The sequence below is a fragment of the Hemiscyllium ocellatum genome, chromosome 6 (assembly GCF_020745735.1).
Source record: "Hemiscyllium ocellatum isolate sHemOce1 chromosome 6, sHemOce1.pat.X.cur, whole genome shotgun sequence".
In the NCBI taxonomy this organism is placed as follows: Eukaryota; Metazoa; Chordata; class Chondrichthyes; order Orectolobiformes; family Hemiscylliidae; genus Hemiscyllium; species Hemiscyllium ocellatum.
Genome location: NC_083406.1, coordinates 77,208,751 through 77,223,322, shown reverse-complemented (window position 1 = coordinate 77,223,322; position 14,572 = coordinate 77,208,751). Strand labels below are relative to the sequence as shown.

Below are 14,572 nucleotides of genomic sequence, written 5' to 3'. Positions count from 1 at the left end.
TTTCTATATTGCAATGAAACGTCCCTAAATGGTTAAAAAAAACTATTTTCCACTACTGATTTTCTTTTCTCATGAACATACTTTCATTAAAAAGCAAGCATTTTACTTTGTTCCTTTTCAAAGAAAAAAAAATCTTCCTTTTTTAAAGAAAAGATAACATGTGCAGTAAAATTCACAAATTTTACTTATTATTTCCCTTTGTGGTTCGGTAGTTTTGTTTTCCAGTATGGTGGTTAACGCCCATTTACTCTATGAATATTCTGAAATTTAGACGCAGGTTAATATGTTCATTGACTGCTATTTTCATAATGTGTCTTAGGACAAAAGCCAAGAGTGATTTTTTTTCTCTAGCAATGGGTTCTTCACATCTGAATTTCTACTGGTAATGATTTCAATTCCTTATTGGCATGTATTTCTTCAGAAGTTCTTAGTTGCTTTGTTCTGTAATCTTGACAGAACTTGTCTGATATCAAATCAGAACTGGGCTGTTTTAAACAGAGCTCATGCACACTTTTTCCTGATGGTGATTTGTTTCAAGCAAATTCTTCCCAACCCTGCTCTTTGTCTTCACATTTAGTGAGGATTCTTGTAATATTTTCACAGTCTGTGGTGCATTACTACTAGTCACCGAAACTGTTGTGTTTTGTTTTATAAGGCACTCAAATAGTATTTGGTTTTTATGGTAAATCCGATGCTACGATAGCCAATCCTGGATTCTGTCTAATGGTAGGAACAGTGTGCACGGCCTTTGAACAGTCTGGAGTCAATACACGGCCATTTTCTCCAACACTTCCAGTTATGGACAATCTGGCTTTGTTTCTCATGGCTTCCGAAAAGGTCAGCTGGATTGAAAGAAAAAAATACTGTTACTGTCTGACCTTATTTTGATTAAAAACAACAACAAAATACAATAAACACCAAAAGTCTTAGCTAAGAAATAAGCAGCCGAACACTGTATCATCCTCTTAAGTATTTCTTTTATGACCATTGCTCAATATGTAAGCAAGCAGTACCACTAGACATCATACCACAACACTACATTACAAATGCACCACCCACTTTATTAGGCCCTAAATCCTACCCCTAAATTTTAACACTTTCGGTTCCATATACGTTGTAACCTTCTCTATATGTTGCTAAATTCTGGGTATTCTGCGAAGAAGTTGGATTAAAATTCTGTGTACTCTTTGCCACCTTCATTCTCTTCGCCTCTGCCCTGGACTTGTAACAGAATTCTACCAAAGCCACCAGCATTGCCAAACCAAGGCCTCCAACTAGAATATAGAAGACTCCAGCTACGTTGCTAAGGCTCAAAGCGCTCGTCTTGTCCTAAGAAGAAACAAGGCAAATCGATTAGATCACTGAAGAGATTGTTCATGTAACAAGACAAGACAATACATTGGCAAAACTGTAACTCATATTTAAAGCAATTTCTCGAGGAAACGGTGTAAATGATTTGCATTGTCTAAAGTGTGTATATTATTTTGCATACACAATAAATAACTGAACAGGATCTGACAAATGATTTGTTGCTATTAGTACATCCCAACTGAAGATAAATCATCTTATTGATATATAGTGCATCTTTTTTTGTCCTCTAAATGTCACATGATTATAAAGAGAGTATTGATAATCAATGGCGCCTTCATAAGAATATTCCAGAATATTTTTAAATGTAGCAGGCAAGCATCAAATAGATTTTCAATGTAATGTAAATATGTTTTGAAGGTGTTGAAAGGTGAAATGCCATTTTGTGCTCTATGGTGTACAAATTATTATATGTCAAATATAGTAAGAATAGTTTTGCATGTAACAGACAAGAAAATGGGAGAAAGATTATGCATGGTTGAACATGATAGACATTGTCATTTGTAAATCTGATTCAGATAATTAATGTAGCATAGAATGTAGCCATATCAACTGGTGCAAGTGTCTTTGGGAGGAATTGTCACCTTTATTGTCTGGGCAGAGTCTGGTGGATTGCCAACCTGTTGTAGAATTCACCCGTTTTCAATCATTTGATTCACCAGCCTGTCATGTAAGGGTTTCTGAAGCTTTACCTGTGAGTTATTATGTAGTACAGAGGGAGTACTTCCTTTTGGGTAACATTCAAATTGCTTCTCTGGTTGAATAATGAAGATCCATGGCAGCAATCAAAGGGAGATGTTCTAGCTAACATTTCTCTTTCAGCCACACTTAACTGGTCATCTAGTTTATTCTGTTTGTTAAGTTTTGCTTTTTTCACACTTAATATTGGGCATTATATATTAAGAGTAAGTCATTATATATGTAGTGGTTTGTGATGTTTCTGAGAGGCATGTTAAGATGTCGCTTTTCCTAAAATAAATAAAATAAGGCTAAAAGTTCAGTCTCTATTTTATATTATTCATTCAACTATGAAGTTGATTGCTTTTGTTAAAGGTTAAAATTATGCTTGACCAAATATCCTATCCCTGAACAGTTATTTAATGCATTATTCACTTATTACTTTTTGTAATGTTTAATACGTGGAATATAATGCACCAAAATTATCAGTCATGATCATTAATGATTACTGTGCTTTGCATCCTAACGTTCAAATGCAGTAAATTTGATTTTCAGGCTTTCCTAATCTTTGACCAAGTATATCATAATTAACTAAAAGAGTTGAGAAGGTTTCATTGTGATTACACAAAAAATGAAAAGTATCGATGCTGAATATATCACGTTCAGTTTTAACTACATCTACAAGTTGGTATTTATACTCCTAAACTGTTCTGAGAAGACAACAGTATGTCCCAAACTGCAGTGACTGACCTTACTTCCAGAGTCCTTGGCTCCACATTCACCTTTATCGTACCACCATTTGTTTTTCAGCTTGTCTAAGATGCCTTGCTCACTGAGTTTCAAAACTGCAAGGTTTACAGGAACTCTTCACGTGGAAAATAACATAAATAACATTATATATGTTATTTTATGTTATTCAATTAAAGCTACACAGAATTCATTTACAAAGTGATAAAGCAAAGCCCCAGAAGAAATATGCTGCATAGGCCCTAGGTACAGAAACAGACATAAAACTGGGACCTGCTGTATCGCTTTAGGTAATAGGCACATACTGCTAGGGGAGTATTTAAATAAGAGCAAGTACAAATACTGTGAAACCAGAAATATTGGCAACAAGGCTTTAAAGGCTGTTTTCATTGTTTAAAAACTTATCGGAGTTAAAGGAACAATGCACTATTAAATATAATGTAATAGATTTATCAGTATTTATGTTGCATATAATTTCCAGAATGGTTATATTGGAAAGATGGGGCAAATATTTGTGCTTTTACAGTACTTGCGTCATCTTGCTACTTGTTAAAAAGAATAAAATTCTTTTCAGGATTTTAGCTGCTGCAGTTGTGCAACATTGACAGTTATTGTGGAGCTCATTTTATATACTAGCAGACGTACCCATTACTAGTAACACTGTTACCCGCTTGTGGTGACATTGAGGCTAACCTTGGAGTCACCTCCCCCGCTGCCACACTCTCCTTTGTCGTACCACCATTTGTTTTTCAATTTGTCCAAGAGTCCTTGTTCATTCAGTTTTAAAACTGCGAGGTTAACAGCATTTCTTGAAACGATAAAACATACTTGTAAGAAAGTGCACAGCTGTTAAAAATTGAGACGGATGCGGACAAATAGTAATCTCTTCTGTTCCATGCTAAATGAGATTTGCATTTTGATTTGCACCTTTGACTCAGCAATCATGTTTTGACAAGTCATCCTTTACAAATTCTTTAGTACAGTTAAGTAGTAGATGAGGGGTTCCCTTGTTGTAAAGATAATGGGGGTGATTTTAACTCGTAGTAATATCAAATGACCAATATCAAATTGGTCGTCTATTATGCTCCTTGCTGATTTCCTTTACTTTGATGCAAGGAGACATCAGGCAGGATAAAACGAACAGAATCAATCCAAAATCACTTATTTTAAACAACTATCAAAAGATAAATTATCCCCAAGATGTTGACTCATTTTGTGTTGTTTCAGAGCGAGCAAATTATATTTGATATATATGCTACCATGAGGCAGAAAGAAACATAATGAAGGACAGAAATCAAATGTAAAACAGAACAAATGCAGTACTCATGAAAAACGATGATAAACTTGTCACTTAAATTGATCAATTTATAAAAATTTCGGTGTGAATGGAAGCCATTTACCTCAGTGTTGGCTGATGGAGTGATGATGGAGGTACAAGCCCTAGCATGGAATGTCTATTCTAATTCCTCTCTACTTCCAGGACTTCAGATCGTTTCTCTTAAGGTGTTTATTTGACTTCCCTTAAAAGTTGTTACCTTCAACAGTTACTTGGTTTTGCATTCCTACACAATGACCCAGATCTTCTGATAGAAGGACAGTTATTGCAGCAGTCGCAATAGAGGTTGTGCATTGGAAACATCTAGAGGTCCCAGGGTAGCTGACTTTGCAGGAATTTCCCGGGAAGTTGAAACTTCCAGCAGACAAACACCTGACATTTGAATCCCTCTGACGTTAAGTTAGAGTTGGGGATTTCAGTGGTTCTGATTCACTTACCTGAATAGTTAGCCAGGTGAGGTTAGATGAATTAAAACATATTGTAACTCCATACCATCTACAAAAATTGACTCTTCCAACTCACCAATGACAACCCCTCTTCCTACTAAACCTGACCCCATCTCTGCACCTAAATCTCCCAACTCACCACCATACCTGACTTCCCACAGAAACCGCCAATCTGACAACCCAAGTACGCAACCAGCAAAACCCTCCTTCCCATGATTCCAATCCCACCATCTTGACCTGATGTGACTGTTCCCTGATTGGACCATTCCTGACAACCTCCAGGTGACACTCATCCACCATGTGACATGACTTTCCTAAGTCCTCACTCACTTACTTGATACCATACCCTCTTCCGGTACCTGGATTCATCAACCCTTGGCACCTTTGATCCTATCAACTGGACACCTGTACTCCTCACCCATGTGACTCTCTAAACCACCCAACACACCTACCATTCTATCCCGTCACTTACCTTATCTCAGCAGCTGTTTAAATGGCTTAAGAAAGAACCACAGAACTGTGCACATACTGCTGCAAAAGGGTGCATGGTTTCAGCATTGACCCACTCTGCTGCTAAATATGAGGAGTTCTGAACCTATCTATGCTGCTTTGTATTGGAAAGTGCCTGTCTTTGAAGTTTGTCCAAAAAACTGCACCAAGATGAGATCTTTCGTCTGATCTGAACTGGAAATCAGAATTCTGATCTAAATCAGAAGACTCTAGCCATTATTTTTATGCATTGTTCTAATAGATTTAACATTCCAAATTGACAAACACTTAGGAATCACTTACTGACCCATTCCTACCTTGGAGTATATTAACAGGGAAAACCCAGTCAAAATGATATAAATGGCAAAACACTGGAGTATAAATAAACATCTTAAGATAGCTTGACGTTTATCTCTGATCATCATATCATACCTATTGAAAGAATGTAGTGATTTTCTGTAATTCAACATGATGAAGCAAAGTGAGAAGCTCTTCATCAAAATCAAGAATTAACTTTAACGCCTCAACCGTCCACATTGAGTGAACAGCTATGATAGTGAACATACTGCTAACAGTACCCAATTTATATAATTCAGAAAATACCCTTATATTTTGCTAGATATAAATGCAGAGACAATGCATCCTTGGCGAAAAGCTTATATGTCGAGAATGCCAGACTAGTTGTTGCACTGAGGTGCACTCATGGCCTCTTTTCATAAGCCAAAGCTACGATCTTGAAATAACAAATCTTCAAATGATTTTGTCTGCATTACCAGTTCTGGAAATATGTACTATGAGCATTGAGTCCTAATGGACTCAGTCAAGCCAACAAATAGTATTACTTTAAAATATCTGCACTATGGAATATAAAACTATATGCTTCTGATGTAACATTTAAAAGGGCTGTAATGTTGTTGTAAAAAGAGAGATTTCCATTATGTTCTTTTTGACACAGAATAGGTAATGACAAATATACTAAGTTGTTGGTTTTCCCTTTACCGTTTAAGTAATGAATTTCATTAACGGCTTTTGAAATACGCATCTCATAATATCTGCATGAAATGATCTTTCATCTAACTAAAGAAATATACAGAATAACATATTATTTTATGTACAGTGAACTGGATGTAAATAATCATATGCACCAGGCAATATAATGGAACAGTTCTCTGGACCTGCTCATGCTTAATCTCATAGAGTAGTGGGGTGCAAGGTTTGGCAATAGTTTCCAATATGTGGGTTTCTGATTCCAGCTGTGAAACACTGAGGTATTTCATGACAGATGATCCACTGAATATCAACATTAACTGACAAATGGCAAATCCTCATTTTTCTGACTTCAAAGGAAGTTCAACACCTCATTTGATTGTAGTACAGAATTACAGAATTAATCACATCAACCAAGATTGTTGGATGAAGAATACATTGCTAGAAATCGAGCCAGTATTTTGTTTAAGGGCTGGTCTCAGAAATGCACAAGAAAAGTGCCACAGATTGGCAAGACACATATAATTTCCATACGTCTATAATTGCCAAGTATCCACATGGATATTTCACTGGTATATATGTGTCAGAATAGCTTCATTCTTAGTAGTCAAACAACAGCCCAACATCAAAACTAGATCACACTAGAAACCCAAAATAACAAAGAATTTTCTTGATTGGCTCCTCCTCTCATTGTGTTCAATATCTATCCCTTTTATCATTGACAATTTGTGGCAACGTTATGATCTACCTCAGATCTACCTCTTTCCTTTCACTGAGACCCTCAAGAGGGACAATAGCAGCAATGTCATGGCAGCATCATCAGTTTGAAGTTCCATGATTCTATATCACAAACCATCCCTTCATTATTGCTGGCTTAATATCACTTCATAGCTTCAATAACAACTTAGTGCCAATTCATGCTACCCATGCTGCCATTCACCATCTGTTTCCCTTACACCGTCCATGCCAACTTACCCAGTTTCCACAAAGGGCAGACCTCAGGGCCCAAAATAAACAAAAGTTCTGCCTGTATTGATGATTTCACTGTGCTAAAAACAGTCTCAATGATTAAAAAAAACTATACTTTCATTCCTTCAATAAATAACTCATTTCCCTTATAACAACAAGTATTTGTATTCATACGCACGTGAAACTGTGATGTTGACAGGTAGTTGACTGCGTTGAAAGATTGTGAAATTAATCACACAGGAAATTAAAGTGCCTTGACAGCTTGATAATTCCAATGAGTTTACCCAATTTTTATGTACATTCATGTTTACTTTTAACAATCCTGATGGCCAAAGGACACTTGACCTCTTCCAAAGAGTATATTCCCTCTCTAAAATGGTATCTTCCCTCTCCTAAAGGTTAGCCTATCTGTCCAAAAGACTATCTTACCTTGCCAAAGAATTCTGGTAAGCTTAGACCTTCCTTGAAAAGTGTAAAGCCCTCAAGTCATGTTTTAACCATTCACTAATGAAAATTGAATCTGTTCGAAGGCAGCTACACATTTACATGTACAATCACCTCCATGAACTGCAAATGTGTGAACTATAACCTGTCCCCATTTCCCATACCAGATGGGTACTGGGTTCAGAATGGGACTTCTAGAATTAAGGCTGAGGTACAATTATGTTAATCCGCTTTCTCTATACAAAAATCGGGCCTAGGACTGCAGTAGTAGTTCAAAAGGAAGAATGACTATTTCTTTATCAGGTCACCTATGTGTAGTCTTGGTACCATCATCCACATTAAATTTTAAAAATGGAAAAACACATTTGGTAATAGTGAAATGTGAGGGATAGGTAAGTTCCATGGCAAGCTGTATAGTTACTGTTACAATAGCCAGTGGGAAAGTTCAGACTTGTTTTTTCATTGCCACGTCAGTATAACATGACTTGGACTTTCTTGGTGCAACAGTCAGTATACCAAATTTGTGAGAAAACCATCTCATTTACGGTCACAAAATGTTCGTATCGCTCCAGATACACAAGACCTAAGAGGGGTGAAAGCAGTAACACAAAATACTGGTTATATCAAACAATGTCCATGATCTCAGGCGATTTGACATTAACTTTGAGAATAAAATACCTGATAGTGACTGGGCTGAAAGTTCCCTAGAAGAATGTGAGAGAAAATTGTATGATCTTGCACTCCTGTTGGATATCATACCATATGGAAATGTGGGTTAAAGATGTGGCTACAACACTATAGTCCTGATTCTCTGATCCACATTCCCTATGAAAGTCATTACTCAACTGGAGCACAACATCATAGAATAAACCTCTACCTACTGGATAATACAAAGCTTTGAACTGAAGGTGGTGATGCTACGAAAAGCAATTTAAAATGTCTCCTTACACTGAATATTTTAAAATGCTCTGGCCTATATTACATGGTACCCTGTTATTTATAATAATCCATTGACAATATAGCACCTTGACACGCTGTTAAGGTTTGATAAGTTACTACCTTAAAACAACATTGTTCTTCTTTCTACTGAGTATACTGCTACATTTTTTTGTAAATTGAATGGAAATTAAACTTGTTTGCTGTGCATTCTTGGTGTCTATATTAAAATTCATGTGCAGTCTATTTGTTGAGTCAGAAAAACCACTGCATTATAAAATTACTGAAGTAGAATAGTTTTGCTCACCCTCCTCACTGCTCTTGTGTCACTTAGGAAAATACAACTGATCTATTTTTCATGATTGGAACATTCTTTACCTGTGTACTTTTTTAAAGATGTGGAATGAGATCATGCACATACCAGTCACACAAGATAAAAGAAATACAAGGGACATCAGGGTAGGTGGAATACTATAACAACACAATGACATATTGTTATACTATCCCACCCACCTTAATGGGGAGTTCTTAGGCGTTGCCACTCCATATCCTTTGGAATCCAGGTTGCCTCCTACTTTCATGGTATCGCACGGTTTCCTTTGTTCAATATATTCGTTCATTGTGGACTCCAGAAGGAAAGCGAACTTGCCCTTGGACTTGCGAACACGCGCCACACCCTCAGCCGTGGTCTTGGTGAAAACTGAAGGTTCTGCAGATTTCATGTAGGCCCACATTTTTTCATATATTGCTATTTTTGATCTCTGAAAAAGAGAATGGAATCAACACAACTTGTATTTATCTAATTCCACTCATATAGCAAACGCGCCAAGTTGCTTAGAAGCTGTGCAGTAATTGAAGAATTTGGAGCGATGACTGAACAGACTGGAGTAGTCAATTTGTTTTCTTTAGAGCAGAGAAGGATAAAGGAAGATTGATAAAACCATGAAAAATTTATAATATCATGGAATCAGAGAATCTGTAGTTTGTCACAGCACAGCAAGGGACCAATAAAGATAGAATTGTCCTAGTCCTACTGGACCATGGGGTTGCTCCCCCATTACAGAGAGAGATGACTGGTATCTTCAGGGTCACCATGCCTCAGGTGAGGGGAAAGGTTGAGAAGGAAGGTATTTGACAGTAACTTCAGTGGCTGAGGGGTTTAAACCCACACTGTTGGCATCAGTCTGTGTTGCAAACCAGCTATCCAGCCAACTGAAACAACTGTCAACACAATATCTCTGAAGGAGCACTTTACCCACTGTCCCTTCTCTGCCTCCTCTATGTATCCCTGTTCATTCTTCTTCTTCGGATAATAATCCGATTCCTTCCAATTGAACCTGCCTCCACCATATTCCTAACCAGTACATTTCACATTCCAACCAATCACTGAGTGAGAAAATTTATCACGTCTCTGTTGTTTCTTTTGCCAAATATCTTAAATCTGTCCTTTTTTGTTCTCACTTCTTGCAGCAATTGGGACTATTTGTCCCTGTCTACTCTCAATCTACTCTGACACCTATTATGCACATACACCCTTAAGTCACTCTGTTCTGTCCTCCTTTAGAATTGTATGCTTTATTCTAAATTGTCTCTCCACGTTTTCCTGACTAAAATGAAAACTTCATTCTGCATTAAATTTCATCCTTCCATTTAGGGTGACATGGTGGTTCAGTGGCTGGCACTGCTACTTCATAGTGCCAAAGACTTGGGTTTGAATCCACTCTCAGATAACTGTCTGTGTTTAACCATTCTCTCCATGCCTGTGTGGGTTTCCTCTGGGTGCTCCAGTTCCCTCCCACAGTCCAAAGATGTGCAAGTTAGTAGGATTGGCCATGCTAATTTGCTCATAGTATCTGGGAATATGAACACTAGATGGATTAGCCATTGGAAATGCAGGGTTACAGGGATAGGGTAGGTCTGGGTGGGATGCTGTTCAGAGGGTGAGTGTGGACTCAATGAGCTGGATGGCCTGCTTCCACACTGTAGGGATTCTATGATTTCACTAAGTCATCTATGTCCTTTTGACTTTGCATACAATCTTTCTCACATTTCACAATTCTTCCAAGTTTTCATCATCCACAAATTTTGAAACATTGTCCTGTACAGTGAGGAAGAGGATGTTAATGCATATCTCAGGAACTGCAGGCATCCTAATTCCAACCCTGGAAAACTCCTCTGCAAATTTTCTTAGAGTTTGAAAATCATCAGTTAAGCAGTTTTCTGTCATTCAGCTCACTCAATTTCAATGATACCGCTGTCTCTTTTATCTCTTGGTTGGACAGCTGGCTTGCAATGCAGAATGACATCAACCATGTGAGTTTAATTCCCACACCAACTGAGATTACAATGAAGGACTCTCCTTCTCAACCTCTCCCCTCACCTGAGGCATGGTGACCCTCAGGTTAAACTCAACACCAGTCATCTGTGTCAAAAAATTAATAGCCCTATGATCTGGTAAGACTATGGCGATTTCAGCTTATACTTTCCTTTTATTGTTATTACGAAGCACTTTATTAAGTACCTTTTGGAGTCCATGTACACTATATCAACAGCATTACCCTCATCAACCCTCTCTCTCTTACATCATTAAAGATATCAGCAAATTAGTTAGAAAGAATTTACCCTTAACAAATCCACACTTCATTTCCTTAGTTAACTTACATTTGCCTAAATGACTGTTACATCTGTTACAAATTTTTATTTCTAGAACCTTCACCACTACCATAGTTAACTATCAGGCCTGATGTTCCAGGGCTTAACTGTACACCATTTCTCAAAGAAGGATATGAACTTTTGCAATTCTCTGGTTTCTGCCTCCAAACCTGAGTCAAAGAAAAATGGGAACTATTTGGCCAATGCATCCATATTTTCCATTCTGAATTGTGTGTCCTTGGATGCATGCCCTCCAGTACCAATGCATTATCAAACAAACAATCTATCACATACCACCTCTTTGTCAATTTTAAATTCTTCAAATATCTGAACTAACCACTCTTTTCTGTCATTTTTCTTCCTTGCTAAAGACGGAGACAAAGTATTAATTTCCTATGTTAGATATGCTTTCTGTTTTAGTCTCAAATGTCCTTTGTTGCCAAATTGGCTACAATCTTCTCATATTTGTATGCCTATAGAAACGTTTATGTTAGCTGCCAATCTATTTTTACACAACCTCTTTGTTTTTCTTTTTTGCTTCTCCAATTCCCCTCTGATTAGTTCTCAGTTGTAATTTCTACCTGATACCTGTCATAGGCACATTTCTTTCTTCATTATTTTGCTCTCCAACTCTTTCAATATCCAAAGGAGCTCTGAATGTTCTTGCCCTGTGTTTCCCTCATGGAAGTATACCTTGAAGTATACCTAAAGCATCTCTCTTCAACAGTAGCCCACTGTTTGGTTATTATTTTGTCTGCCAACCTTAAATTCCAATTTTGATTCCAACATATTTGGGCCAGGTTCTTTCATACACCATTGAAGTTGGCATACCTAGTTAGTTATTCTTAATCTGAAATATTTCTTGTCTTTTCCATAGCTAAACCTTTCATATCGTGTTCACTGTTCTCTAAATGTTCTCCAGTTGACAATTGGCCCACTTCACTCCCAGATCTATCAAAAATAGATGAAAAAAAATCTGAACACACTCTCAGAAGTTTTGTTCCTTTCTGCACTTTACTGCTATTCCTGTCTCTATTTAGATAATTAATTACCCTATTATAACCTACTCTCTAATTAACATTACTATAATTCTCTTACTTCTCTGTAATTTCCATGCAAACAAGTTCACACAGTAATTCTTCCTATTTTTAATCTTTGTTGCTAAGATATTATTCTACCTTCCTGCATGGGAGACCAATAAAAGAGTAAATCTCAACTGTCTGAGAGCCTGTTTTATAAATAGCAGACAAGCTTCACTTTATTTAAGTTACTACAAATTTTACCAGTCTTTATTGAGGCCACTAGGAGAAAATGAGGACTGCAGATGCTGGAGGTCAGAGTCAAGAGTACGGTGCTGGAAAAGCGCAGCAGGTCAGGCAGCATCCAAGGAGCAGGAGAATCGATGTTTTGGGCATAAGCCCTTCATCAGGAATGAGGCTTGTGGGCCGGGGTGCTGAGAGATAAATGGGAGAGGGGGTGCAGTTGGGGAAAGGTAGCTGAGAATACGATAGTTGGCAAAAGTGGGGGAGAATGTGATAAATTGGAGAGGAGGGTGGAGCAGCTAGATGGGAAAGGTGATGGACAGATCAAGAGGGCGTTGCCAAGTTCGAGGCTTGGGACTGGGATAATGTCCCAGTCAGGCATTATCCCAGTCCCAAGCCTCCAACTCAGCACCGCCCTCTTGACCTGTCCATCACCTTTCCCATCTGTCTGCTCCACCCTCCTCTCCGACCTATCACTTTATCCCGCACCTCATTAGATGAGATTACCTAAAGTATGAAAGCAGGCCCTTCGGCCCAACAGGTCCACTCCAAAGAGTGACCCATCCAGACCCAGTCCCCATATTTACCTCTGACTAATGCACCTCACACTATGGGCAATTTAGCATGGCCAATTCACCTGACTTGCACATTTTTGGATTGTGGGAGGAAACCAGAGCACCTGGAGGAAACCCACATAGACATAGGGAGAATGCGCAAACTCCACTCAGACAGTTGCCCAAGGCTGAAATCGAACCCGGGTTCCTGGTGACTTGAGGCAACACTGTTAACCACTGAGCCACCAAACCGCCCCACCTATCGCATTCTTAGCTACTTTCCCTCCCCCCCCCCCCCCCACCACCACCCCCATCCCATTTATCTCTCAGTCCCCAGCCCACAAGCCTCATTCCTGATGCCTGAAATGTTGATTCTCCTGCTCCTCGGATGCCACTTGACCAGCTGTGCTTTTCCAGCATCACACTCTCAACTTTGTTTTGGCCAGCATTTCAATGTACAGAGATGCTCCATTTCACCCTCCAGTCAGAATATTCTCGTTAATAAGCAAAAGATACCATAAAAAAGTGAGCACAATGAACGACAGTCAGGTCAAGAAGAAAAATAGACTACCAAATCAAAAGGACAAATATTACAGGAAACTAAGTGTGACAATATTTCTGAATGCCGGATATATGGAAGCATTATTCTGTTTGACTCAGCAGAACCCTTGTATTTTTTAATCCATTTAAGCCTATTCCTTCCACATATCAAGAACACTTAATCTTATCATAGTCTCTATAACAACTAGTGAAGTTCTACAAAACACTCCTTAACCTTCAAAGATAATTGGATGCATCTTCAGAATATTCATGCCTTCTTATATCTCTACTATTCAATGCTGGCTTGCTGATCTCTACAAACAGCAATTTTCACTCCACTTTCAGCAACAGAGGAAACATTGTGTAATATGGAGAATTTGATCATTTCAACCAGTAGCCATTGTTGCATCTTTCCACTTTCTTCAATTCCAAGCTGACTGCACATGAACCCTCTGTGTTTGATTTGACTGAATATGGATTTGCTTTGTTAATGCAGAATACCTAACCCTGTCAGACATAGAGAGGCTTACTCTGAAAAATTCTTTTGTAGAACCTGAGTCCAGTGTTCCGTACGCAATTTCAGTTTGCTTTGAAAGATCTTCAGCACTCTCTATAGGTGACACCATTCTCTCTACAGTCAGGAAAGCAGCAAGATTTGCCGTGTAGGAAGAAATTATAATCAGGGTGAAGAACCACCACACTCCTCCGACAATGCGTCCAGATAGTGATCTAAATATTTAAAGAAAAGTATAGCTTTTAAATAATATTCTGGACAGGAAGAATCACGCATCTAATTCAACAAATTACAACTCTTTGCATCATACGCTGTCACAATGAAAAATATTTTATCTCCCTACATTACATTGCAACTCCTTAAAATTCAATTTCTACTTAACAAACCCTTATTTAAAACACCTCTGCTTTCTCCTTCAGCTCAATGCAGTAGCTTTGGACAGGTTGTTTTGTTCACAGGAACAGTGACTCAAGCTACCTGGTACTGCCTGTAACATCTGTTATTCTGGTGAGAATACATGGGGAAAAGAATATAAAGTGATATGATTCCAATTTCTATCAAATCTAATGGCAAGCAGCATTCAATCAAATAAAGTTGTGTTGCCTCCAGTCCCTGCATTTTTCTTCTCCTAAGTCATCTGACAACCAGCC

General features: G+C 38.1%; 1 protein-coding gene across 4 annotated transcripts in view; it reads right to left on the bottom strand.

Annotated features, from left to right (window-relative positions):
• Positions 1–209: 209 nt before the first annotated feature.
• LOC132816757 (glutamate receptor 4) overlaps positions 210–14,572 on the bottom strand; it is a 249,369-nt gene continuing 235,006 nt past the window's right edge. For 2 of the 4 annotated variants that reach the window (XM_060826672.1, XM_060826674.1), the window contains 5 exons: positions 13,939–14,137; positions 8,914–9,161; positions 3,487–3,601; positions 1,195–1,329; positions 210–842 (listed from right to left, as the gene is read on the bottom strand). In XM_060826672.1, the coding sequence (XP_060682655.1) occupies positions 678–842; positions 1,195–1,329; positions 3,487–3,601; positions 8,914–9,161; positions 13,939–14,137 (862 nt within the window). In that variant the 3' untranslated portion in view covers positions 210–677. Of the gene's footprint in view, positions 843–1,194; positions 1,330–2,796; positions 2,912–3,486; positions 3,602–8,913; positions 9,162–13,938; positions 14,138–14,572 lie in introns of all 4 variants that reach the window. The other 2 variants (XM_060826673.1, XM_060826675.1) reach the window with 1 other exon arrangement.